Source organism: Kryptolebias marmoratus, linkage group LG7, assembly GCF_001649575.2.
Source record: "Kryptolebias marmoratus isolate JLee-2015 linkage group LG7, ASM164957v2, whole genome shotgun sequence".
Classification (NCBI taxonomy): Eukaryota; Metazoa; Chordata; class Actinopteri; order Cyprinodontiformes; family Rivulidae; genus Kryptolebias; species Kryptolebias marmoratus.
This window is the reverse complement of record NC_051436.1, coordinates 2,697,660-2,725,287: the sequence shown is the minus strand read 5'-3', so window position 1 is coordinate 2,725,287 and position 27,628 is coordinate 2,697,660. Positions and strand designations below refer to the sequence as shown.

Sequence of the window (27,628 nt, the reverse complement as noted above, 5' to 3'; positions counted from 1 at the left end):
GTTGATGGAAAGGCTTTAAGGTCTGAATGCAAACACCTGTATGTGTGTAGAAGTGACCGGGTGTAGTGTGTTTGCTAAGCTGTGTGTGTGTGTGTGTGTGATTGCAATGGAGGGAGGAAGAGGTGAAGTAGAGTTCAAACTAAAAGTGAAGGTTCATGTTTTCATTTCATCATGCTCCTCTGGCTCTCTATTTCTTTTTTTTTCTTTTTTCTCACATACAGATCACACCCAAAAACATTTGCAGTTGTTTGCTCTTCACAACTTTTAGCGCGTGCACACACACACACACACACACACCAACACTCCATCCCTCCCAGAGGGATCTGACCGATTTACTCAACATGTTCCTGAAAGACCAACATCTCCTCCATTCTGTTCTAGTGCTGTAGGAACTGGCCCCGCCCTCCTTAGTTACTGTTGCTAGGCGTGTCGAACCCCTGTCCTTAAAGTGCAGTTAGCACTAGCTTAATTTTCACCTAAATATAGACTTTTTTATTTTCTGAAAGCCAAACTTTTAATTGTTTTGCCTTTTTTTTTTAAAACAATACCAGCTCAACAACATGCTGCAAGTTTTTTATCATGACAATAAAATTATGTCACAGCAGATCATTTTTATCAATGACAGTTCTGGTCTGGTAAAATTCTAAATGATGTTTATTCTTGAGTCAAATCCTAAAGAATAAAAGACATCTTTTCTTTATTTACGTACAAAGATGTGGTTAGACGAACAATCAAAATAGATTTATTACTAGACACAGGAAGATAACGCAGAAGTTGAAGTCAAAACGAGTCGTGCGCCCCCTGTAGGCTGGCTGCAGTATTGGTTTAAGTCTATTTAAATGAATGGAGATAAAAATAATTAAAAAGGTGTGTTGTCTTCTGTTGATTTACAAAGTTCTTACCTCATTGTTGTATTTTAAAATATATATTTTTAAACAAATTAAGTTGTATTTAGTTGATTTTAATTAAAAGAGACCACAGTTCTGTACCAGGCAGCTGATGCAGAGTCTAGATTTACCATCAGATATTTTAGCTTGTTAAAAATAAATACATATTTTAACAAAACCTTTAAAATGTTTAAACCGTTAGCTTGCTAGCCTAATTTATTAGCTTCTGTAAGCTAGCTGACGGCAGAATTGACAAAGAATAGAGAAAACTTATTATATTTTAATCATATAAACTCCTAAAGGATGATTTAAATGATGATGGTTATTCAAAAATAAAAAACTAATTAAGCTGTTTTAACAGCAGGAATGAGAAGGAAGCTAAGCTAGTTAGCAAGATGCTACATGATGCTTGTTTTACTCTCATCTTTGTTTTATTTTTTCAAGCTGTTCATTATTTCTGTATTAGTGAGGCCAATAGAAATAATGTGAATTAATTTTCTTTATATTACTAACATTAGCTAAAGCTATCTGTAACCAGTTGCTGTTACTTTTATACAGTCTGTATCTTTACACACTTTTTAAATACTTTCTAATAAATGAAGTAAAGATTTGATAAAAGACACCAGCCAGAAAGTCATAGCTAACCGCAATTACTAATTTTAAATATTTTGAACAATAAATGTAGTTTAAATATCATCCAGACTGACTCACACTGAGGAGACATTTTCCATCACACTGTAGCTCACAATCACCTAAATATATTGTCATTGATTTATTTTTTATCTCCTGTATAAAAACCAGCATATAGATTTTAGGTTTCATCTACTCACTCGTGTTCTCATGCAGTGACACTGTGGCGCTCGTCATATACAGGTTTTATTTTCTCTCTTTAGGTGTAAATGACTTTGGACGGCCATCTGTTACTTAGCCACCCTGCAGAGTTTTGGCCTGCATGCGCACCTCCTGAGTGTGTGTGTGTGTGTGTGTGTGTGCGCCTCCCTTTATGTTAAACTGCATGTGTGCAGTTACTGTATTCCAGTGTTTGACTGTGGTTATTTATGCCTGCGTGCACATGCATAATAGAGTAGGTTACATGAAACAGAAAAGGTTGGTGGAAAAAAGAAGAAGCCTGATTGTGTTGACTCAACCCGTACATGTCGAACATGTTTTCCTGTGTAAGAAAACAACGTTTTATAGATATTATCTCACCTGTCAGGTTGTCCTAATCATCTTTTTAAACGAAATGCAAAGATCTTGTGTAAACAGTTATCTTGCTAACTAGCTTAGCTTCCTTGTCATTCCTGCTGTCAAAAGGACGGTATCTCAGGTGATTAAGAAGTTTCTTCGAAGTTAAGAAACCTGATCTCTCGTTTTTACGAAGACAAGAGAAACCTCACAGCCGATCTCCAGGAAGCCAGCAGAGACCGAATGGCGTCAGATTTGTGCATACTTGCCAACATTTCGGAATGTGACACACATTCACATTTTAAGTCTTACATTATCTGTGTTTAAGTCTGCCTGCCCAAATATATACAGTTGTATATAAACAGCTCATCTATTCATCAACTGATCATGTCTTTAAAACATCACTCCCAGAAATCCACACAAACATCACAGATTCAACAGGATTTTCCTGAATTCTGATCAATTAATTTGAATTAAACACACATCATAGTTGCTCTCAAGTTTGGATCTTTTTCTCCATCCTCTCAGCTGTTAGATTGTAAATACTGATCAGTAAACAGCTGGAACTTGTTATTTATTAGCTAACCTGAACATTTCCAGGCCTCCTCTTGATGCTCAGACACAACTTCCTGCTGTCTTTCTTTCCTGCCTCCATCTTTATTTTTCTGCCTCTCCATCTTTAGCTCTCTGTCATCAGATGACAACACGGCTCACACGAGTCTCCTCTCTGCTGGGAGATTGACAGCTGTCGGTGCTTGGGGAAGTGGGCGGGGCTTACTGCACGCTGCAAAATGAGTGCTTTCTCACATTTAGCCGCCAAAGTCACTAGATTTGTCGTTAGTCGCTTTAAAAAAATGCTACAGGTATCTGAAAACTTGCTGAATACAGCGTTAAAGTGACAAAAAAAGCCGTGTGCGTGTGTTTTTTTTGTGTGAGAAATACAAAGTGTGGCGTGTGAGGGCCAAATGCAGGACTGGGTGATGCGGGACAAGGGACAGGGGGGGCTAAATGCGGGACGGTTGGCAGGTATGTTTGTGTTGGAACAACTCTGACGATCGCAGAGGTGGAAGTTGTTCTGTTGATGGAGGAGGAGGAGGATAACGTCCTGTTTCAGGGTGTCGGCTGTCGTTCTGACAGCCGTCCGTCCAGCAGCATGGTGGCCTCTGCCCAGGAGAAATCAGCGCTCACGCTCTGAAGCTAATGTTAGCTCCCAGCAGCCGATACTGGAAGGTTTCAGGCAGACATGGTGGATGAAAATTAGGTTTTTTTGAGGACGACTTGATAAATGTTGGTTTACTGAGAGTAAAAATGCTGCGACAAGTCTTACAGCTGATTATATCAATTTGATTAAAAAATATAAACCGTTTCATATCAATATTTGTACCTTCTGTTTTAAACTTTATCAGGTAAAGAGACTGGAAGATAAATATTAAAATCACCCTTTTATCTGCTGGAAAGTGTCTTTTTGAATGAAGTTTCTGTTTGTTTTATGACTTAAATGTTGGACGAGATGTGAGCCCAGTTTTTATTTATTTATTTTTTTAACCAATCGGGTGTAACGTGACTCCTTCAGTTCATCGGGCTGTGAGAACTACCTAAAAGCTGCTGTTTGCCATCAGTTTGTTGGAGGAACCTGCGTCCAGCTGTTCTCTAATCGTGGATTTTGTTCTCATTAAATATTTTACACCTTCGTCAAGCTGCAGCAGAGTATTGTTTTTGTCGTGACGTTTTTGTAATCTTGAATCTTTCTGCTCATCACTGAGAATCCCTGTCTTCTGTGTCTCTCCGTCCTCCAGCTCTCGTCCAGGCCGACCTCCTAAACGCTGCTCTGGCGCTGGGATCCAGGAAAGCCCCCGGCTGCTGCACCCGGGACTCCCCGGCTTGCTGTCCCCCAACCTGCTGTCCCACACCGGTGAGACACGTCGCTGCTCTCTGCCTCTTTCTTTTATCCAGACAGATGCTTCTGGCTCCGGTCAGCTGCTCTTATTTCAAACTGAAATAAGACAACGCAGGTCTTTCCCTGCATCTAACTGAGCTGGTTTTCTGCCAAACTGGAACCTGAAAGAGACAAAAATATCAACTTTGTGCACAAATTGTGTTCAGTGGCAGTTCAAGTTAAAGACGGTGAACCAGCTAAAGATATCTTCCAGCTGATGTAAACTTTTCCTGCCACCTGATTCTGTAAATCCTACATTCAGCTACAATCAGAGAGCGAAGGTGAGGAGGCGGGTTCTGCAGCAGAACGCTGCCGGCTGGTTGAGATGGACCGACACCTTTTAAAGAATGATGAGAATCATTTGAAAGGTTGATCAGCTTTAGTTTTAAGGTAGTATGATTGTTAGCATGGGAGACGGGGGAGACGGGGGGAGACGGGGGACATCTGGGCTGCAGACTGATGGAACTATGTCTCAGATGAAGTCAGCTGTAGCTTCACACAGCAGCAGCAAAGAACAGCAGGAACTGCGTTACAGCACTGATGCTTCAGTCTGGGGGATGACCCAGGTGGGCTGTAGAAAGCCATCCAGACAGAACTTGGATGGTTTCTGCAGGGTGGAGTTCAGGAGTCTTTAAAGAAGGGGGGGCTCCCCGTTATGCATGATGGGTCCGTGAAGGTTTTAAAGATTTGCTAAATGTCTACAGCAAGGTGGTTTATTATGGGAGCATTGTATTGGGATCCTGGGTGGGGGTGGGAGGGGGACCATGATGTGGATTATTGGTGGTGCTTTGTCATCAGGAATTTGAGAGAACTGACGTCTCAGGCCGGGACTCCAAACACCATCGCACCCTGAGCTTCATGCTAGTGTGGCGTGACCTTCTAGTGACGCGGTCAGGGTGGGGCCGGGGTGGGACCGGGGTGTAAGGATTGTAATAACTTACTGCTGACGTATGAAGTGTAAAACATTAAAAACCTATTTGATGAGCACTCAGAGTGTAGCAGCTTAAAGGTTCTCAGTTTACTTCAGTAGTTTTCCAAATATACTGATATACAGTTCTGAAATGTGGGTATGCACTCAATGTAAACAAAGCTCTTTTATCTGCATACATTAATCAACAGATCTGAGAGTAAATGTGTACCAGTACGTTAAAGTTGTCCCAAACGGCTCCTCTGTTTAAATCGCCGGTGACCTATTTTCAGTCATGTTTCTGTTGATCGACTGATCGAGGACTAAAATCTGTCCTTAAATCTGGACTAAAGAAGGTGACGGAGTCTCTGCAGTTGTTGTGATTCAGACCACAATCTGTGGACTTAATGGGTTTATTTAAGAAACAGCAGAAGACTCGTCTGTTCAGGCTTTTTTATTGGCTTTTAATGTTTTTGCTTTTATTTGACCTTGTGTCCTGAAGCTGCTGCACTTTGGTGTGAAGCACCTTGTTTCTTTTCTTATCTTAAAAAGGTCATATTTAAATAAAATGTACTTCTGTAGGGAAACAAATGCACATAGTAGTTGGCATTTAGTCAAACTTTTAATGTGAGGACACGTTTACCATTAAGATGACAGAAAACTATTGAGTGGAATTAGTTTTTTTTTTACTTTAAGCTGTTTTTTGACCACTCTTCATGACTTGATGATGAATATCTTTTAACGTTTTTAAAGTTTTCTAATATTGCAGCGATCTGAAATCTTGTGGAAAGTCTTCATCCTTTGTGAAACTGGGTGTTAAAATGACTTGAAACCTTATTATTGATCTCTGCCGACCATTTATTCAGCTGATTCTCGTCTTTTTTAGCCTCAGTGTTGAACCTTCCTCCGGCAGGCAGGCAGGGACGTTCTGCCAGCCTTTGCCATATGAACGAGTCTGAATAATTAAAGGGAATATCATCCCGTCACTGACATATTGCTGAAGTGCTTTTATTTTGTAGAACATGTGTGCCAAACGGCCCCCTCTGGAAAAGTGGTGCACTTGTTTAGGCTGACCTCACACCCTGACGGGTCGAGGTTGTTTGAAGGCGGAGCTCTTCTGCAGACATTTCTTTATGAAATTATACTTTTATTTATAGTAAACCTGAATTTAACCCAGTGAAATAAACTAGGAGAGAAGAATTGTTGTCACTGTCTGGGAAGTTGTTGAACAAAGACATAATTTATTTTATTTTTCATCCTCTCACTTCCTGTCTGCTTTAATCCTTCCGTCAGTAAACATCTCCTTTTCTTCTGTTTCATCCCTTCTTCCCGTGTTTTCCTGACTCCTTTTTTTTTTTGTTTTTACATCTCTCTTCCTGTCAACTCCTTCATTCACACGGTTCTTTTTCAAGGAAGAACCGATTTTTATTTTTTTTCCTCCTCCTGTTGACACAGAAAGTGAAAATGGCAGGAGCATGAAAAAAACAGAGAGATGGAGAGAAGAATGAAGGGACGTCGCCAGAGGAGATAATGAAACCTAAAAACGAGTGCCAAAGTGCTGAGCGAGAGATGGAGGGAGGGAGGGAGGGGAAGAAATGAAAAGATGGACCAAGAAAGACACAAGAAGTGTGACAGTAAAAAAATAAAAGAGGGAAGAGGAGAAATGATCGAGTGGATGATGCGAGGAAGACAAAGATGAGAGAAGGAGGGTGAAGGAGTGCAGATTGCATGGTGGTGTGATGAATGACACGTCTCTGGGGTCCCACTCCTCCATCTGTCCATCCCTCCCATCTCCTTTACTCCTCATGTCCCTCCTCTCTTCCCTTCCTCCTTTTTTCAACTCACCTTCTTCTCTCCTTCCTCTCTCTCTCTTTCCTTTAACTTTTTGTCATTTTTCTTTACTTTTTGCTTTAATTGCTCCTTTATTTCCTCCTCTTTGGATGTTTTTACGACTTTCCCTTCTCTCTGCCGTTTTATTTCCTCACGTCTCCGTCCTGTCCTCCTCTCATCCCCTCTCCTTCCTCCTTCCTTCCATCTTCTCACCTCTCTGATCCGTAGTTTTTCCTCTCGTCTTGCCAGTTTTGTTTTTTCCTCTTCCATCCCCTCGACAGTGACTGTTGGCCTCCTTCTCCCCCTCTTCCTCTCCAGGATAAATAAAACATGCTTGTGTTTAGTGACATATGGACACAGCTCACTGTGGCATACTAATGACACACACACACACACACACCTGATATATGTATGTGTGTGTGTTTGTTGAACATTAGTGGAACCCAGAGAAAACATTTGCTCACTTATGATCGCTCATTAGCTCCCACACACACATACACTCAGCATATATAACACACACACACACACACACACTTGGCAGTCGTCGGATGTCGCATTCCGCCTCAGTCGCACACACGCAGAGCCGGTCGTCTTAGCAGGCCCCGCGTCCATGGAGACGCCACGTTGCCGGGGGAGACGGGCTGTTGTTTACGACCTCGCGGGCGCCACGGCGATGGGGGGCATCGGCCGATCACAGATGGACATTTATCACACTGTTAGAAAACACGAAGTGAGAAGGAGAGCAGAAGAAGGGCGGAGGACGGAGAGGGAGAACGCCGAGTTTTTAAAAACGATGAACGCGGCGGCAGAAAAACGAAAGCGTGACAGTAATTTGACAGAATGAAAAGATGGAAAAAGCGAAGGGGAAAACTACCAGCAGAGGAAAAAAAGATAAAACCCCGAGCTGAGAGGGAAAAAGAGAGCGTGAAGCCTTAAACGACAGCAAGAGAGTGATATCAGTTTAATTGGCCTCATCTTCTTTAACAAAGCCGCTGTGATGATAAGCGTGGGAGTGTGTTTGTGTGTGTGTGTGTGTGGTAACCTATGCAGGGTGCTGCGGCACTCATTTGACTTGTTAATTCACTTCAAAACACAGCTCAATGGTTCGCCTTGTCTTCCAACGCACACACACTTCACATAAACACACACACACGTGATGAAGACACACTCCGAGTCCGTGCGCCACTGGTACATAAAATTTATTTTTATTTTTTGGCCAAGTCAGAAACTCAGATTTTGGAGTGATAAACACATCTGGCCTGTGATCACACACACACACACACACACAGATGAAGTGCTTTCGATCTTGTCCTGAAAAGAAGACACTCGTCGGAGGACTCTCATGTGCAGCTGCAGAGAATGAGAGGAGATGGAGATGAGGACGGAAGGCCGAAGAGGACTGAAGTCGCATCAAGTCTTTTTTTTCATCTTTCTCCTCCTCCTGCACTACTTTGAACGTCTTTTTATAAACAAATGCTGAAGCGGTCAGCGCCTCCTGCTGGTTCAGTTTGCTACAGAGGGAAAGTTTCTTCTCAGATAACTTAACTTGGAGTCAACATGTCGCCCTGTCCCACCGTCCTTCAGATCCTCCTCCACATCCATGAACCTTCTTTCTGGTCTTCCTGGTTTCTTCCTCTATATTCAACACCCTTTGTCCCGAATGTCCACTGTCCCTCCTCTACACATGTCCAAACCATCTCCAAACCCAACCTGTCCCTCTGATGTACTCATTTGTCCATTTTGTCCTCTCCCAATTAAAATCTGATCATTTCTGCCTCGTGTCTTTTAGTTGGAGTCACTGTCTCCAAACCGTACATCATAGCAGGTCTCATTGCCATCTTTTAAACTTTCCTTCAGCCCTTCCAGTTATCCTTCTGTCATAAATCACCCCTGACCCTCGTCCCTATCCGCTCTGCCCTGCCTGAACACTTCTTCACGTCTTCTTCACGTTCATGGCCTTGGATACTGTAGATATTGTCCATCCTCCCAGGCCAAGGCTTCCTCCAACAGGACAGAGTGTCCAATCAGGAGGGAAACGCTGATTCATGAGCTGGTTTAGCTTTTATTGGATCTGCTGGAAGGATCCTTGCTTCAACTTGAACTTTAGCTAATGGAACCAGAACCATTGGTTTCAGCAGGAAACATAAACTTCAACCTGTCAGTAGACACATGCCTTAAATGCCTTCTTCACATTTAAATGTGATTTATGTACAAACTAATGCATCATGGTGGGGGTTGAAGTCACCTACCACTGTAGTCACAGAGCTGAGTATGCGTGAAGTGACCCTGCTGTCCCTCTCTGGTTCCACAGTGTTGCTCATCAGTAGCTTCACATTGTTGCTGGAAACCAGAGGTCCCTTAGAAAGTAACTCGTCTATGAAGCAATGTCTCTGAACGTTTCCTGAAAAAGCCTGTTGTTTTACTTCATCAGGTCACAGAATATTTACACTTTTTATTCAGTTTTCTTTTTTTAAAGAGGAATTTCTTACAATTAAACCAACCCCCAACAGAAATCATTGATTTTAATGGACAAAACTCGTTAAGAATTGGCTTCTAAGACTTAGAGTGAAAGGCACATCGTACACAAACATTTAAAAATAAAATCTGATTTCAAGGAAGCTTGTGTTGAAAAGCTTTGAGGAAAAAAGTTTGTCTTGACTCTTATAACCAGCTGAAATGCCTCAAATTCTAGCTGATCAGTTTTCTTTCTCAAAAAAGGTTAAAAGTCAAAGATCAGGACAAGAAACAATTACTTAAAGCCACTATCAGAGTTTATTAGAACTAGAACAAAATGGCTGATGCGAAATGGGTGCAAATGGGTGTCTTGGACAGTCGGTGAAAGCTAAAGATGGGCGACCTAAGTGCCGGAGTGCCGAGCTGAAATCTATTTGACTCAGCACAAGAGCAATCGACTGCATTTGTAAATTGGCACTCCTGAGTGCTTGAGGGGAAGGAAAGGAAGCAAAACAAAAAAACTCAGAACAGTGCGTTTCTAAATTCAGAACACAAAGAGCAATTTCTCCGTTTCCCCGTTTGTTTTATTCAAAGTGTCACTCCGTCTCTCAGAGCGCATTCAGAGCACTCCCTCAGAGATGTAGGTGCAGGCAATTAAATATTTACAACCGAAGGCGAATGGGGTGGGCTTCACGCGAGCTCAGGAAGAGAGCTCAGATCTGTTGAACATCACCCAGTGGCCTCCATTAAAGACACGCCTAACTCAGCATTAGGTCGGATTTACCAACCGCGTGCCAAGTGATGGTTTCTTTAGGCCTTAAAGGAGAAAAAGGTGGCGCAGGCTTGAGTTTTGGGCAATGTAGAAGAGTGGATCTGAAACATTTAAAACCATCTACCAGTTTAGACAATGTTGGATTCTTCAGGTACTATCATGATGATGGAAAAATAAAAACATAGTAATTAAAAACTGCGAGAGCAACAAGCATGCCGTTAACATCCATCCGTCCATTTTCTGATGCTCTTTCATGATCGGGTTGTGGAGGCAACAAGTCCAGGAGGAAAATCCAGACATTCCTGTCCCCAGCAACACTCTCCACCTCCTCCTGAGGGATCCCAAGGTGTTCCCAACCAAGAGACGATACAGAATCTGTCCAGCAAGTCCTGTTTCTTCCCGAGGATCTCCTCCCAGAGGAAGGTGCCTAGGAGGCATCCTAATCAGATGCTTGAGCCACCTCAGCTGACTTCTTTCGATGTGGAGGAGCTCCTCAGCTAACCTATGGAGGAAGCTCATTCAGGCGCTTGTATCCGGGATGTTTTGGTCTCGATCCATTCCTGTAGATGGACCAGTAAATCCAGAACCATGAAGCCCTGATCCGTGAACCCGTTTCCCACTCCATTTTGCCGTCACTCGGGAACAAGGCTCCAAGATATTTGAACTCTTCTGCTTGAGACAGAGTTGAAAGTTTTCAAGTTACTACAAATGACAAATTTTCAGTTTGTCGTAAACAGTAAAGCCCAAAGCTTGGTTTCCATGTCCACTCGATCACGAGGCCTGTGTGAGTATTTCTTCAGAAATACTGGGGTCAGTGACACGCCTTATTTATTCTCCCTAGACAAAAACATAATACATCTCTAATTTAAAGGCGGCACTAACTCAAAAATAATACGAACCACAATCATTGGTCCAGTTAGTCTGCGGATGTAAAAATCTGTTGCAAAAACCCGAAGATATGAGCCGAATTTGTAAATTTACTGATTTCTTTGATATCTGAGTGTTTGAACATGTCATAAAATCTCCTGCTGGTAGAGGAGGTCATTGTTAGCTCAAAATCCTTCCTTTCACTTTGAGTGCACGACTGATTCTCCACGTTTGCTGCTTTTCTTCTTTGCTCGTAAAAAAACAGAAAAGTCTGATTTGAGTGAAAGTGTCCTCATATTACCACTCCTGTACTTTGTTTCACATGTTGGTATAAAGTCCAGAACTAAAGGAAACAACTTCTTCTTGATTATTGTCTAAGAAAATAACTACTGAAGTGTTCCTTCTTCTGTCCTTAAATATTCAGTCTGAACTGATATATCTTTACTGCTAGTGTGAATAAAAACATAATGTTGGTGTAAAAGTCAGGAAGATGTGCGTTTGTGTTTCAAAACCAGAGTAATTTAATTTGTTTTCCTATTTTTAGTTTACATTTATCAAAGACCTAATTTCTTAGCTGTGTATCACATTACGCTGATGACGCCCTCTTTAACCACGTATCGTGTCCACATTTTCCTCGCACTGCTTCATCTCTCCTCTTCCTTCATCCTCCCTTCGGAAAGCGTCGGGATGAATGGGAAGGGAAGGAGAGACGGCCGAACGAGGTGCGGACAAGCCACCGGGGAGCGCTGAGAAACACTCCTGCACGCGGAGGGAAATCGTATTTTCGCTCTGTGCGGCGCGCGCGTCTTTGAAGCAGTCTGTCAATCAATCACACACTAATTCCCAAGTTTCCGTGGTCGCCATTAGCGACGGGGGTCGATGCTCGGTAACCGTGGACACAGCGGACAGCCATTGATCTGAGACAGAAAGAGAAGCAGAGCGTGTGTGTGTGTTTGATGGCCATAATGGAGAACAGCGTTGTGGCTCTGCCCTCAATATTGATCGACTTCTGGTTGCACTGAGGCGAAGCGGGCGTTCTGACTGTGTGTCCGACTCTGTGTGTGTGTGTGTTTCCCTGTGTCTCTACATGTACCTTGGAGTGTGTGTTTAAGTGTCAAGGTGTTCTTCAGTGAAGTGAGTACAGTTTTGACCCCGCACAGGGACTTCATTTTCTACATTAACCCCCTTCTCATCTCTTTTTTCTCTTCCTAAGTGTTCATTTTTTACTCTTCAGAAACGTCTCCTCTTGAATGTTTGAACAACTGCAACCTTTACTTACTGTTAGCGAAATATCTCAAGCACCACTGGATGAGTTTTAACGAAAGTAGGAGCGTCTAGCTGCAGACTCTCCATCAGGAGGAAGGTGCAGTTTCCTGTTTTCCACGATTATTATTTACAAATTAAATGATTTCATATTTGTGGTGGGAGGAGAGGGCTTTAGATCCTGTTCTGGATTTATTTTCAAATGCAAAAAACCTTTTCCTTAGGTGTTTCCAGGGATGGATGTTACAGATTTCACTCTGCGATCTGCAGCTGGACTCCTTTCACCGGATTCAAGATGGCTGCCACAGCTAATCCACCTTACTAAGTCAGTTTTACAGGTATTTGATTTGATCTGAGAGTCATTCCCAACACAGTCTGAGCTCCAACAGATCACCTGAGGTTTTGCAATATTGTCAGATTTTGTCAATTTTATTTTTAAGATTCGACCCAAAATGGAAATAATGTTAGAGAGATAATTTTATGTTAAATCTTTGACATGATGGTGGGCGACAGGCATTCCTCCAATGAAAACTTGGTCTTTAGTGTTCAAAGAAAAAAATCTACCAATAGTCAGCTAAAAGCAAAAAGCAAAGGTTTTATTATTACTATAATACCTGTTATTTTCAAGTGGTTCTAAACTGTAAAAGTCACGTTTCTGAGCAGCTTATTGTGATTAACTTTATTATGATTTGTTAATTCATACATCTGATTGGATGTTTTCTGTTAGATAACAATTATATAACTCAGTTCATGTTCAGATTGATTCCTGTTATTGTTTCAATCAGATTATCGGTTTTTAAAATGTACCGGAATGAAAAAAACAGTTCCAGTATTTAAAAGCAATAAATGTTTAACTACTAATCAATGGCAGTCAGATACAGTAATGTTTGTGCTCCAGATTAAAAATCAATTCCTTCACTTCGTCTGGTTTGGTTTAACCTGCGCTCTGTCCTTCATGTCTCCGTCATCCCTCCATCCCTCCGTCCCTCCATCCGTCCGTCCATCAATCAATCCATTCAGCTTTAAATTAAATTTCAAACGGCTCCGCCCCCTCCGCCCTCCCTCCTTCCCATCATCCCTCGATCTTGTTTTCTTTATAGCTTACAGACAACTGTACAGTGTGTAATGGACATTCCTCCAAGGCCGTGAAGCGTGACCGGGGGCAAAACCAACTGACCTACACACACACACACACACACACAAGTATGCACAGATAAGCATGAATGCATACCCTCTCACACACTCACACACATTTATACATGAAAGTGAACTGTACAGACACACTCAGCACAATGCAAAAGCTAACATGCACGCTTACACACCAGACATTAGATTTTCCCTCACACACACACACACACACACACACACACACACTCACACACTCTCAGAGGGTCATCTCTTTCACTCTGCTGGTTGTTGTGTATAGAAGTCAGTTCCAGGTCAGTGAACAGAGCCATGGATCTTAGTCCTCACAAAAGAGTGTGTGTGTGTTTGTCTGTGTGTGAGAGCAGCAACAAGGTTGTTGTTTTTTTCTCTCCATGTCTGTTTAGTTTTTCTACGTGTGTATCAGTTAATGTACAATACATGCAAGGTGTCTGGAACGGCACTAAACACTGAGAGAAAAGAGGCTGAGCTCGACTGTCGCTGCAAAGCATGATGGGTAAAGACGGGCAGCACCCTGGATGACTGTCTGGGGCTGGGAGAAACCCTGATTGACAGTGTCACCATTTAAATGTGATGAAACTGAACTGCTGGTGAATTAATGAAACTTTAATCACGGCTCAGAGTTCTACCTGTGATTCTCGTTCAGTGAAACCTTTAGACACCAAGAAAAGCTGCAAATAAACCACTTCTGTTCCAGAAAACATCGAGAACATTGAAGTTCTGCAGGAGTTTATGCCCCTTTTCCACTGGCTCTAAAGGTCCCAGCTCCACTCTACTCGGCTTGCTTTGCGCACGTTTCCACCGGCATTTTTTCGAGGCCGGCCCTGCTTCTTTGGTCCCTGCTTCAGAGTTGGGCCAGCCGGGCCGGCCCTGCTTCGTGGGCGGTGCAAGCTTAGCTCCTGTTCACTCATTGGTCGTGGGTGTGACCAGATGCAAGCATAAAGAGCGACGGTAGGAATATAAACAACAGCGTTAGCTTACCCTGCAGCATTTCTGCCGTCTGTCCCCCAGCTGAAGGCGCTGTAAAGCCTGAAATCTCCGGCGGATAACAGCTGTCCTACTCCGCGCAACAATGGTGGCATCCAGAGCATTTCTTCCACTGCGCCTCTCTTCCTGAAGTCTCAGGAGAATCCCCATAAGTTTAAAAAACAGCAACAACACAGGGCCATTGTTGTCCATAGCGCTTCTGTTGTTTACACAACTGGCGCCAAGTTTTGGTAGCGCACCGCGGCCCCGCCCCCCGCAACACGAGGAGACGTTCCTCTGCTACCGACCAAACTGTTCAGTGTGAACGTGATGCATTCTTTATAGAGCCGAGCCGAGTAGAGCGGAGTAGAGCTGGACTTCTGAATTAGAGCCGGTGTAAAAAGAGCATTACAGTCCATGTGTGGACTGGTGTTCCTTACAGGTTCTTCTTAGAAACACCATCAGGAACCAAGACTTGTCTCACAACATCCTCTCAGAGCAACTTCTGATGGAGCCTCAGCTCACAGAAGTGATACCGAAGTGACTTAAAGACGATAACATTTATATTTTGGACTCTTGGTCAGAGAACGTCCCGTTCAGAACCTGTGGAATCAAAAATCAAGAGGATCAGGTTTCACAGAACTGGACCAGAATGAGAGATAATCAGAGATAATTACCAAACTGATGACAGATCAATAAATACAGAGTCATGACTCAAAAAAAAACCTTTAAAATGTTCAGAAATGTTTTCTTGTCTTTCTCTGATGAGCGGGTTTGGTTTGGACTCTGTGTTTCAGGCCTGACCGCAGCAGCCATGGCCGAGCTCCAAAAGCTGCAGAAGATGAAGATGATGATGAGTCTCCAGAACGGCAACGAGTCGGACAACGACGATTTACACTCCAATACAGGTGCAGCACACACACACACACACACACACACACACGAGGAAGAAACCTGTTAAAATGTGAGGAACGGCGTTGTCGTCCAGATCTGGTGACACTTCCTGGAAGTTTTGTGTGGACATTAGCAATAATCCAGAGGAACCCTCGGGACGAGTTAAACTTTTTAAGGTGGTTTGTTCCTTCTGTGTGGCGTAATGAACTCTCCACCCACCTCCGTCTGCTTTCAGGCCTTTGGACTGTTAGTTTGTGTTAACATCAGCAAAACGAACTAACAGCCTCAGCAACTTCACAAACCGAGGAAGTGAGAGGAAAATCAGCTTTCGTACCTGGGAATCACTGGGGCTTTCAGGTTAAACATTAGCATTTCACAAGCAGGAACTACAAACATATCTAAGAGAGAAACAATTAAAAAGGCTCGAGTTGTCGTGCTCAGGCTTTATAAGAAGAATAAATAAAGGATGTGATAAAAATCAGTAAATATGAATAAACAGAGAAATGTTGTTTCTTTAAAGCAGCCAGACGTTCTCATCCTCATCGATCAGGTTTTCTGAAGGTTTTATTTCTTATTTTTTACTCTGTTTCAGTTTTTTTGAGCCACTTAACTCCGACCTGTGAATCATTCAGTCATGAAAGACTCCAAAACTCAAGGGATGAGCCGGTGCTGCGTCGACACATAAATCCAATTTTAAATCAGATCTTTAGGCAGCCCGTCACAAAGACACGATTTGATCAACTTCTTTAGTTGATTCGATGAAAAATACCAACGATGATAGTTTGAAAGATTAAAAAAAAAAAGTATTTTAGCTAAAACTTGTCATACGGTCGATGATCAACTTAACTGGAGCTGTTTCTGTTTCTCAGAATCCTAAAGAAGATTGATAAAAAACATTTTAACATGATCCAGGAAAGTCTGGCAAAGCAGAAAGAGATGAGTGGTTTAAAAGTAAATGTCAGAATAATTAAAAGTTTTTGTGATAATTGGGAGTTTGATCTCTGTGGATCAATTAACTGTATTTCAGAGTTATTTTCATTTGATCCAACAAACAGTGAAAGAGCGAAGGCAGCCGGGAGAAAACGAGGAAAATAAAAAAATAAAAGGTGACAGAGACCTCGATCCCACGAGCATCTGTGCCTCTCTCAGAAGAACCGGTCTGATCAGCGGCTGCAGATTTCTTCTTCTTCTGTCTAACATCCGTCACAGCCCGACAACGAGCTTCGTCTCGCTGTTTTAGGAAACGTTTAAAGACTTTTGATGGTTTAATCACTGAAACCAAGTCCGTCCTCAGCAGCTGTTTGCTCTTCTGTACAAGTTTACATCATAAACTTCCTGATTTTTATAAATGAAGTAAACAGGTTTGTCCTGACAGGAAATGGTCAAATAAAAGGCTCTGATTGGTCCGAACATCCTGAGCTGAGACGTCAACTCTGCTGAAACTAAAACCTCCAGGAAATAAATCATATCCTTTAGTGGAGAAATACTGATGTGGAGCTTCTGGTTTACACAAATTAATATATTTTATGTAACATTTTAAAGCTTTTTATTTTGTATGAGACAAAACAATGAAGGACAAGCAAAAAAATAACAAGACGTGAAAAATCCTTTTTGTTTCTTGATTTTATGACATGGATTTTTTTTTTTATAAAATCTTTTTTTTTTTTTTCTAAAGATGTTTATCCTTTAATTATTGCCCCAAAAGGCCAAAATACTTTCTCTCCTGACTTTAAGACATGTAATTAAATGTTTTTATTTATTTAAGTCTCTTTTTTTCTCCTTTTGGGACTTAACACAGAAAATAATAATAAAAATAAATGAATAAATATCGGTTTTCACAGAAATGGGAGATCATTTAAATCTTTTTTTCTTCTGGTAATAAGTCTTAAAGTGAAGAGTTAAAATAGATTTGGTCGTATTTAGAAAACGTGTCACACCTCTAAATAAAAAAATAAAGAAATAAATTCAGCTTACCTTCAATAAATCCACAAAGATCTGACCTGAAATGTTTTAATCACAGCAGTAAAAACTTTATTGATGTCTGAATTTAACGTTTAGTCTGAACATTGTTTTAACATGTTAGCCATAAACCACACACACACACACACTTTCCGGTCCACTCAATCTGTGCTGTGTTTGTTTCTCTGAATTATTAAAGAGGCAGAAAACAAAAAGCAGAAAGAAAATAAAGGCTGGAGCGATCCGTCCTTCTGTTTCCTCCTTTTCTTCAGCTGACCTGGCAACCGGGTTGATAGAGTTACTCCTCCTCTCTTCTCTCCTTTTACTCTTTTTTTAGTTTTATTATTTATTCCCTCCTGCGCTGCTTCTTCTGTTTCATTCAGAGTGATTCTGGTTCGGTGGCGGAGAGCTTTCTTTTCATTGTCCGACCTTGTTTCCTTTGTGCGATTCACTCACACTGTCCTGGGAAACTGCGGCGGACAATGGAGCAGAGGAACGAGTGTATGAAATGAAAACGAAAATAAAGAGAGGGGGGCTGGGAGGGAGAGAAAAGGATATTTAGGGCGAGAGAAAGAAAAGATTTGATGGTGGAAGTCGATCTCTCAGACCTTCGTTCTGATAAGACTCAGAGAAACGGAGCAAGTCAAAGGATGAAAGAGGGAACGGGACGCTTTAGGTGTCGATGGAAACTGTAGCTTTATTTGTCACTAAGAGGGGAAAAAAACAAGGTGGAGTTCAGGAAGAAAGAAACAAAAAGACAAGTGGAGGAAAGAAGAAAAGCTGGGGAGGTTTTAATTTATAAAAGAGTAGAGGAGGAGGGAAACTATAAATGAAATGAAACTTGATCAGTTACATTTATCAAACTTGTGTTTAGCAGATGGAAACCACTTCTTTATGAAGACTTTGTCAGATCTGATCGTAGATTTTACCAGAAGCAGCTAAATATTCAGAGCTGCTGCCGACGGGCGTCTTACGGCTGCAGCGCGGGTCAGAACGCACCCACGCTTCACGGGGTACACAACGAAGCCATCTGCCTCACACGTCTTTGTGCTCACCTCCACCTCCTTCCAGCACACCTCGGCCTACTCCTTACCCTCGGTAGCCCACTTCGTACCCTCGTTAGCCCACTTCGTACCCTCGTAAGCCCACTTCGTACCCTCGTTAGCGCACTTCGTATCCTCGTTAGCCCACTTCGTATCCTCGTTAGCCCACTTCGTTTCCTCGTTAGCCCACTTTGTAACCTCGTAAGTCCACTTTGTAACCTCGTAAGCCCACTTTGTACCCTCGTTAGCTCACTTTGTACCCTCGTAAGCCCACTTTGTACCCTCGTTAGCTCACTTTGTACCCTCGTTAGCTCACTTCGTACCCTCGTTAGCTCACTTTGTACCCTCATTAGCCCACTTTGTAACCTCGTAAGCCCACTTTGTACCCTCGTTAGCTCACTTTGTACCCTCGTTAGCTCACTTCGTACCCTCGTTAGCTCACTTTGTACCCTCGTTAGCCCACTTTGTAACCTCGTAAGCCCACTTTGTACCCTCGTTAGCTCACTTTGTACCCTCGTTAGCTCACTTCGTACCCTCGTTAGCTCACTTTGTACCCTCGTTAGCCCACTTTGTAACCTCGTAAGCCCACTTTGTACCCTCGTTAGCTCACTTTGTACCCTCGTTAGCTCACTTCGTACCCTCGTTAGCTCACTTTGTACCCTCGTTAGCCCACTTTGTACCCTCGTTAGCCCACTTTGTACCCTCGTTAGCCCACTTCGTACCCTTGTTAGCCCACTTCGTACCCTCGTTAGCCCACTTCGTACCCTCGTCAGCCCACTTTGTACCCTCGTCAGCCCACTTCGTATCCTCGTTAGCCCACTTCGTACCCTCGTCAGCCCACTTTGTACCCTCGTTAGCCCACTTCGTACCTACCCAAACTACCTGCCCAAACCTGCTACCTAACCACCCTGTGACCATATTGCACCCGCCTCAACTCGCTTCCTATCTACGTTGTACTTGCCTCGGGCCATTTTGGACCCATATTTGCCCACTTCGTACCTGCCTTGGTCCACTTTCTACACTTTTTATCTCTTTGTACCAGCCTCGATCCAATTTAAGACCCTCCTCTGCTCACCTCAGACCCACTTTAACCCAGTTCGTACCCATTCGGCACACTTTGGATTTCCCTCGGCTCATTCTGTCTTCACGTTAGCTCCCTTTGTACCCACCTTAGCCCGCTTCGTACCCGTTTAGCTTGCGTCGTAACCACCCACTTTCACAGAGCATCTTGGCTCTGCGTCGGGTCGTTCAGTAAGACAGACTCCTGATTGGTCGCTCAGAGGTGTATTTGCTTTTTAGCTGACATCCATATTAATTTAAACCGCAAGGCAGCGTAAACACAATAAAATATATCTAGTTTGGACAACAAAAACTGAACTGAAAGAGCCCAAACTTATTTAGGTGATTTTTAGGCTGTGGCTCAAACTGTGAAGCCACCGGCGGTCAGGGAGCTCCCTCTAGTTTCAGAAGAAATATTGATCTGATCTCATTTACAGATTTGGGGAACTTCTTAAAGCTGAATGATAATGAACACAGATCTGGACTGCTTGGAGTTGGATTTTATTAAATTAACGTTTTTAAAGGTGACAAGTTAAACAGACCAACAGTAGAGCATCTCCAGAGTTTGGTCTTTTTGCTCAGGCACACATTTTACATCCTTGGTAGCAGCTGGATGGTGTCTTTTTATTGTGTTTAAATGCCATGTATATTTTTTCCAACAGTCATTAGTGACATGAGGAGACCCAGCAGGAGGACCTGCCGATCGTTCTTAGCCTCGGTTTGATGAATGGTTGGATCGAGGGCACAAATTCATCCTGGGCCATTTTTGGAAAGTTTCCATTGTTTCCCCTCCCAACGTGTGCACCTGATTCCTTTATTAGTTTTATTTCAATAAATTAAAAATAACTAAATGTTTCACTATTATTAGTTTTGTGAAAGACCAAAGCAAGGAAATAAATGTTTAAAAAAAAAAAACGGCTAGAAAAGTGACAGAGGCCAAGGCCGAGGAAAAAAATGAGTGCAGAGATGGAGAAAGAGCGAGAACATCTGCCCATCTGTTTATTCTTCTTTTCTTCCCCGGTGTAAATGGCAGCAGGGATGAGGCCCAGCTGTCGTCCACACACACACACTCAGACACACACCGAGCGCAGGGAATTCAGTAGGCAATAATAGAGAGAGACGGTCGCTAATTCAAACTAATGGAGGGAGATGAAGATGGATGAGAGGGGGAACAGTGGAGCAGAAACAGAAGTGTGAAGGGCGAGAGAGGCAGCCTGACACAGAGAGAGGGAGAGAACGAGCCGTGGTGTGAAAAGAGACGCTCATTAAATACATTTTACACTCAAACTGAAACTATTTCAGATGGTCGGTGTTGATAATCAGCTGGCTTTAGCTGACACATTGTCGAGCTTTTAATCAGGTTTAAGAAATACTTTTTTAAAGTGATGAATCTCTGTTAAACCAACAAGTTGCTCTTCCAGCAAATGAGGGTTAAATTCAGCTGATCAATTGAAACACAAGCTTTAAACGTTTTAAACCACAGATTTAAACTAATAAAACCTGAGAGAGTTTTTAGTGCTTTGGAGCCTTTTGATTGCTATGAATTTATATGATTCGTTCTGGAAACACAACGTCGACCGCCTCCGGTCTCAGTACTTTAAGTTGTACTTCACTTAGTATTTAGTAACTATTTCACACCCATTAAAGGTTCCAGCTCCCTGTGACCCTGCACAGGACCAGGCATAAAGAAAACAGATAGATGGATAAAACTATGGGGATATTTATTAACTGATGTGTTCTCACATTCTGTTTATCTTTGCTGATTAAAGTTTCCTCCTCTGTACCAGACGGAGTTTATTCTTACTTTTAGTTCTCAGAAATCAGATTTTTTTGGTGTTACAAGTTGGAAAAATCAAATGGAACTAGAACCAGCATCCCAACAACATTGAGAAGGATTAAACAAGTTTTGAAGATGGATGGACAGATGGATGGACGGACAGTTGGATGGATGGATGGATGGATGGATGGATGGACAGTTGGATGGATGGATGGATGGACAGTTGGGTGGATGGGTGGATGGATGGACAGTTGGATGGATGGATGGATGGACAGTTGGATGGATGGATGGATGGATGGACAGTTGGATGGATGGTTGGATGTAAAGTTGGTGCAGAAATGAGAACTATCCAGGCACAGACTCCTGAAGAGTTCAGGTGTTGTGAAGCGAAGCAGATGCTGCTTTTATGAAATGCAGAAAAAGCTAAACTTAACCTGCTTTTTCTGTCCTGATTTGAAAATAACTCCATTTTAAAATCTTCTTCTGCTGTAAGATCCAAGAATATTCAGAGATCAACTGTAGCTCCAGACGATCAGGCCGAATTATCCCAATAATAATTTTAAAAACTGGTAAAATTATGCTGATATTTATGTTAGAAGTGAACCAAAGGTGGGTGTGAAGGGACCTGTGGCAGACGGGTTCTGGGTACGCTGTGACCAAAGCTGCAAAACTTGATGGAGGTACAGACTGATCAGAAGAACTGAAATGTTCCCTCTCTGATTGTGAAGAAGACAACATCTGTCCATCCAGATGTTTCCTGACATTGTTAGTCCCAGTTTTAGATCTGGTCACTGATGGATGATAAATCTCTGCCCCTCCGCCCAGGAGGCAGCGAGTGCTCCTGGGATAAAGAGCGTCTGACCAGCCCCCCCGCCGGAGCCCACAGCGGAGGACCAGGAGGAGGTGGAGCAGCACCGGCAGCGGGAGGAGGAGGAGGCGGTGCAGCAGGAGGGCCCGGGAGGGGGCCCACCTTAGGAGCCGTCAATCAGCAGCAGCTCCAGCAGCAGCAGCAGCAGCAGCTCCTGGCCAACAGTGAGTTTCCACCGAAAATCAACACCTTTTCACTCCGTGTGTTTAAAGGAGGGCAATATTTGTTAATGTGCACCATTTAATCTGTTCCCATCTCCTGTATTACCACTCTGCCTGGATTAATCAGCACACACTTTACTAAATGACTCAATTCATCAACACACACACACACACACACACACACACACACAGATCCTCGCCCTTTTTCTTACTGCAGAAGTAATGTATTTGTACACTCACACCGGCAGCAGGAAGCGACAAACACTCACATTGATTATTCTATCACTTCAGTCGTCACGACAACAGCAATCAGTGTTATTGTTTCATTGGAATGAAAGCAGCCCTCTGTGTGTGTGTGTGTGACAGATAAGGCATGTCTTCTCTAATGTGTCCATCTACTGGGGGCTGTTTGAGGGTGAGGAGGGGTCACAGAGGTCAGAGGTGACTCTTTTGGGTTCGGGGTTAAAGGATGAGGCTGAAGTGATTCTTCACGTCTGCAGCGACGTGTCGGTGATGAGTTTCTTTCCACCAGGAGGAGGAGGAGGAGGAGGAAGACGGATGAAATAAAACGACCCAAAAAACAGAACGAAAATAAGTAAAGTTTAAAAAAATAACCAAAGTTTAAGGAATAATTTAAACCCTAAAGACGTTTGTCGTCTCAGTTGTCATCGTCTTTATTTTTAATAAAAACTGTTTACAGACAGGTGATAGAGTTAAAAGTTAGCAGTATTTTCTGGTACTTATTGCAATAACATAAAGTGACAAAAAAACCTCTTTAAAAGTCTTTTTGGCTGTAAATCTAATCCATCTCTGCCTTACTGCAGTAAAAATAAACCTCATCGTTTATCCAACAGCCTGTTGAATTAAAAATCTTTATTCATTTCATTAAAAAAATATAAATATATATACAATAAACAACAAAATATAGATATATAAACATTAATAAAACAGTGCAGAATATGAATTGATCTCTTCTGTTAATCTCAGATTAAGCCGTTTGTGTGAAGTTCTAATATTCATTCAGATAAATGTTGTTTTATGTAAAGTTAGATTTTATTTGAGTTTTCAGTTAATCCACACCTGATGCTGGTTTGTTAACAGTTATAGAAAAGGTTTAAAATAATTACTTTATTTGATATTTAACTTTTATTATAACTAGGATTGTATTAAAGATGAACAGAGTTCATTCAGTTTTATGGAGGTCTGAAACTGAAACAGCGTTTCTGGTTAAATTAAACCCAAACAGAAGAATCTCATCATCGATGTTTTTAGAAGTAAAGTTTCTCCTGCCTCCGTCTCAGGGTTGGACCTGCCGTTCATGATGATGCCCCATCCCCTGCTGCCCATGGGGCTGCCGCCTGCGTCTGTCGCCATGGCGATGTCCCAGATGAACCACCTCAGCACCATCGCAAACATGGCGGCCGCAGCGCAGCAGATACACACTCATGTTCACCGCGCGCCTGTCATCAAGGTAACGCCTGTGAACACGAGACGCTCTGAACTTTCAGCTCGTTGAACAAGTCCAGAGTTTCCTGATCCAACTTCAAGTTTTAGGTGGTTCTTGTTGACGGTTAGAAGAACCTTGATGCTGGATTAGAATGACTCTGAGCAGCTGACTGGGTCCTGGACACACAAGGACCGCTTTCCTTATCCAATCCAATGAAAGACAGAGCCCAGTTCAAACTTGATGCTCTTCTCTGAGTTAAAACCAGAACGAGTCCGTTTCACTGCAGACTCGTCAGAACTGGACCACGGATCACCTGAAGGTCATGGGTGTTTGTGGACCAACTGTTAGGACTTTCTGAGGGTTACAAGGATGGTTTGTCTCACTATGTGGACCTGTGTGTTTGCTTTCGCATCACCTGGGGAACAGGCGTTGGCCTCGTCACGCCTGTGTGCGACTTTCACCACCAGGATGTATGGAGGACACCATAGTTGTCCTGTCTTCGGTTTCAGTTTTAAAGAACGGACCAAGTTCTGTTGGTAAATCTGGTTCAGTAGTAGTAGTTCATGTTGATGGTACTTTAAAGCAGGGGTGTCCAATCCTGGTCCTGGAGGGTCACTGTCCTGCATGTTTCAGATGTTTCTCTGCTCTTCAGCAGGTCTTCAAGTTCTGCAGAAGCCTGTTAGTCACTCAGTCATTCAAATCGGGTGTTAAAGCAGAGAAACCTCTAAAACCTGCAGGACAGTGACCCTCCAGGACCAGGATTGTGGACCCCTGCATTAAAGTGTTCTTCATGGAACCGGTCTGATTGTGAGCTCTGAACCTGCTCAGATGGTTTCAGTGGTTTAAGGAACCTTAATATAAATGATGGTTTTAATTGGGCTCCTAAAACTTCTGGGCTCAGTTGGATGAAGCGTCTGCAGGAGATGCTGGATTAAAACAGTTCTGATCCAGAAGTTGGTGGGTCAGGACCTCAGAGTCCTGCTCAGTGTTAGACACGTGGTCATAATGTTCTGGCTAACTTCATCGTTTGAAACCTTTATTAGACGTTATTGACCCAAAGACGGATCAGTCTACTGACGCAGTCCGGTCTAAGTTCTTATTTATTTCGTCCCTCGGTCTTTTCAGGAGCGAGTGTGTGACAGTCCCTCTCTGTCTCCATCTGTGGATGAAACCAACACTCCTCTGCAGTCGCAGCCCAGCAGCTCGGCCTCCAGCTCCCCCGAAAGACTCGGTACGAACACACACACACACACACACACTCAGCAACAAAACAGACACGACATCTTCCTACAGAAGCCCAGAAGGGACAAAACAGGTCCTGGCTTCATAGCAGGGCTGTTTGGGTCGTTAAAGTTTATTCTGAATCAGTTAATATATTATTCTGAGTTTTAAAGTGAAACAATATTGAATATTTATTTATTTATTTAAGACAAATTCCATCAGTTAATTAGAGTCAATCTGTTGAAGTGGCAGAGAAGTGCGTTAGACTGGGACAGGACATGTGAGGACAGCAGGACATGTGTGAGGACAGCAGGACGTGTGAGGACAGCAGGACAGTGGTGAGGTGTGCTGTAGGAAAGGAGAGGTGGAGGCAGGTAGAACAGTGAGGCTACAAGGTCAGAGGTCACAAAGGTGCAGGACTTCAAGGACTTAGTGTCCACTGTCCAGGAGGACGGGGAGTGAGGTAAAGAGGTGAAGAAGAGAGTCCAGACAGGATGGAGAAAAGTTTCAGGAGTTATTTGTGACAGAAGGGTGGCAGCAAGTGGTGAGAGCAGCCATGTTGGTTTGGAGACAGGACAGGAAGTGACAGAGCTGAAGATGTTGAGGTTGTCCTTGGGAGGGACGAGGATGGACAGGATTAGGAATGAGGACATCAGAGGTCCAGCACAGGTTGAAGGACTGGGAGATAAAGTTAGAGAGGACATGTATGTTAGAGACAAAGAGGACAGATATGGACGCAGTTACAGAGGACATGGAGGACAGAGGACAGAGTTAGATGGAGGACTCGCTGTGGAGACCCCTGAAAAGAGAACAGCTGGAAGAAAAGATTTGAAAACTTATAAAAATGTTGGTTTTAATGAAACGATTCATAATCTTTCCAAAGATTCCCCATTAAAAATCTGAACTACAGCTTTACACAGAGTAAGTTACACACACACACACGCACGCACACACACACACACGTGTGTATTTACAGATTCACACACACCCACAGCATGTTGTGTGTTTGTTCTTCATTTCAAACCAAGAGAATAATTAAATGTATTTTCTCTCGACAGGTTTGGTGTCAGGTGATGCTGATGTTGCTCTGACCAACTCTGCTGCTCCCATCAAGAAAATAACAAAGGACAAAGGTTGGACCGAACACACACACACACACACAACACACACACACACACACAACACACACACACACACACACACAGAGAGATAAACACAGAAAGAGAAGTGTCAGGATGTTACGCTGCTCCCATTGATCACCCGTCTCTGAGCCATCAATCAGAGGAAAGATGGATAGAAGGATGGATGGTGGCCCGAGCTGGGTGAAGTGTTTGAGGCCCGGCTAAAAGGGTCAGGGGTCAGAGGTCACAGACTAAAAGCATGCAGGCCCTCCCCCTCCCCCTCTCCGCTGCAGACATCAGCAGCGGCTTCCTTCAGGATCAATAACAGCAGCAGGAAATGAAAGCGCCGACGGTTTCCTGCGCCGGGTCATGTGACCTGTTCATAAATGTGATGGTGCATTTCCAACTGTGAGAGAAAATGAAAAGTGTTTACGAGCCAGCCCGGATTAGGACCGCCGACGTGTTTAAACTGGAGTCCCAGATTGGAGGAGAATTCATTTCTGACGATCTTTTATTGGCAGAACCGTATCACGATGTTTCTTTTTCTGCAAATCATTTTTGTTTGTTTGTTTTAACTTTTACTCTCTATTTACTGAGAGCTTAAAAAAATCATCTTAGTTCTTTAATTTGTTGTTTTGTGACACAGATAAAGACCCTGAACAAGAAGTTTCATTAAATCTAAACTAAAATTTTAATTTTACATCTAAAAAAAAGAATAAATGTTTAGTTTAAGCAACTTTATTTGCTGTAAAGTTTTAATATTTAGCTTAAAAATAGACAAATGTCTCTTCTTGTTCCTCCATTTTAAATTTTTTTCTTGTTTTGTTTTATTTTTCTTCTTTGCACGCTTTCTTTATTTGTTGCTTTATTTTCTCAGCCAAAAGTGATGTTTTATCTTCAAAATAAAAGCTAAATAACCAAAACCTTTTAGCTGTTTTAAAAATACAGCTAAAAACTTAGGAGTGGACGATTAAAAGGCAGGAATGAATCGAGTTGATATGAGAGGAAAACGTAATGAAGAGAAGCTTCAGCACAGAAAGAGGCTTTTAAAGGATCGAAGTGTTAAAAATGAAATAAAAGTCATTTTTAACGAAGGAGTAAAAATGAGAAAAGAATCAGGAAGAACAAACGTTGAAACGAGGAAAAAGTGGAAGTATTAAATAAAAACGAGTGAGGTGGAAAGAATCAGCTCAGAAAGATGAAAAAGTGCTGCAGAAGGATCTGAGCGGGTGTGTAATGGTTGGAGTCGAGGGATGTATGGATGAAGTGGCAGATAGGGAGTGTGTGTGTGTGTGTTTTAGAGTGCATCTTAATCAGCGTTAATTTCACAGCAGAGTTAACCCAGTTGTCGGTGTGTTAGGCATTAAGAGCTGAGCAGACACTGTGACGCACTCACAACCAACACACACACAAATCAAGGATGTCTTTAATCCTTGCCAATTAGTACCCCACATGATCGTCTGAATACTAACAACCTGCGCGTGTGTGTGTGTGTGTGTGTGTGTGTGTGTCGCTGCCATGTAAACACCAGCATTTCAGAAAGTTCACTGACGACAACCAGTGTTCATAAAACATGGAGTAAAACGATGTCATTTAAAGCTGAAGTTTGTTAGAATAAGGAGCTTCCAAAGTGTCTCAGAACGTTCCCAATGTTCCCGGGTTTCTCTCTGAAGAGTCCCGGAGTCAGGAAGAAACGAAAGACAACTTTTAGGATTGTTTGGCAACCGACTGTCATCAAACAAATCCCAGTTAGTCGAACACAAATGTGTCGTAAATTCAGTTAGCTGCCAGTCGTTGGGTTTGATTTTAACAGTAAGTTTTCAAAAACAAGTAAAACTAATCAAACA

The 27,628-nt window shown here is 42.6% G+C and overlaps 1 protein-coding gene across 1 annotated transcript in view; it reads left to right on the top strand.

Moving 5' to 3' along the window:
- LOC108248216 (dachshund homolog 2) overlaps positions 1-27,628 on the top strand; it is an 83,919-nt gene that overhangs the window by 46,668 nt on the left and 9,623 nt on the right. The window contains exons 2-7 of the mRNA XM_017436830.3: positions 3,869-3,984; positions 15,029-15,139; positions 21,789-21,995; positions 23,294-23,463; positions 24,565-24,670; positions 25,719-25,793. Coding sequence (XP_017292319.1) covers positions 3,869-3,984; positions 15,029-15,139; positions 21,789-21,995; positions 23,294-23,463; positions 24,565-24,670; positions 25,719-25,793 — 785 coding nt within the window. The remainder of the gene's footprint in view (positions 1-3,868; positions 3,985-15,028; positions 15,140-21,788; positions 21,996-23,293; positions 23,464-24,564; positions 24,671-25,718; positions 25,794-27,628) is intronic.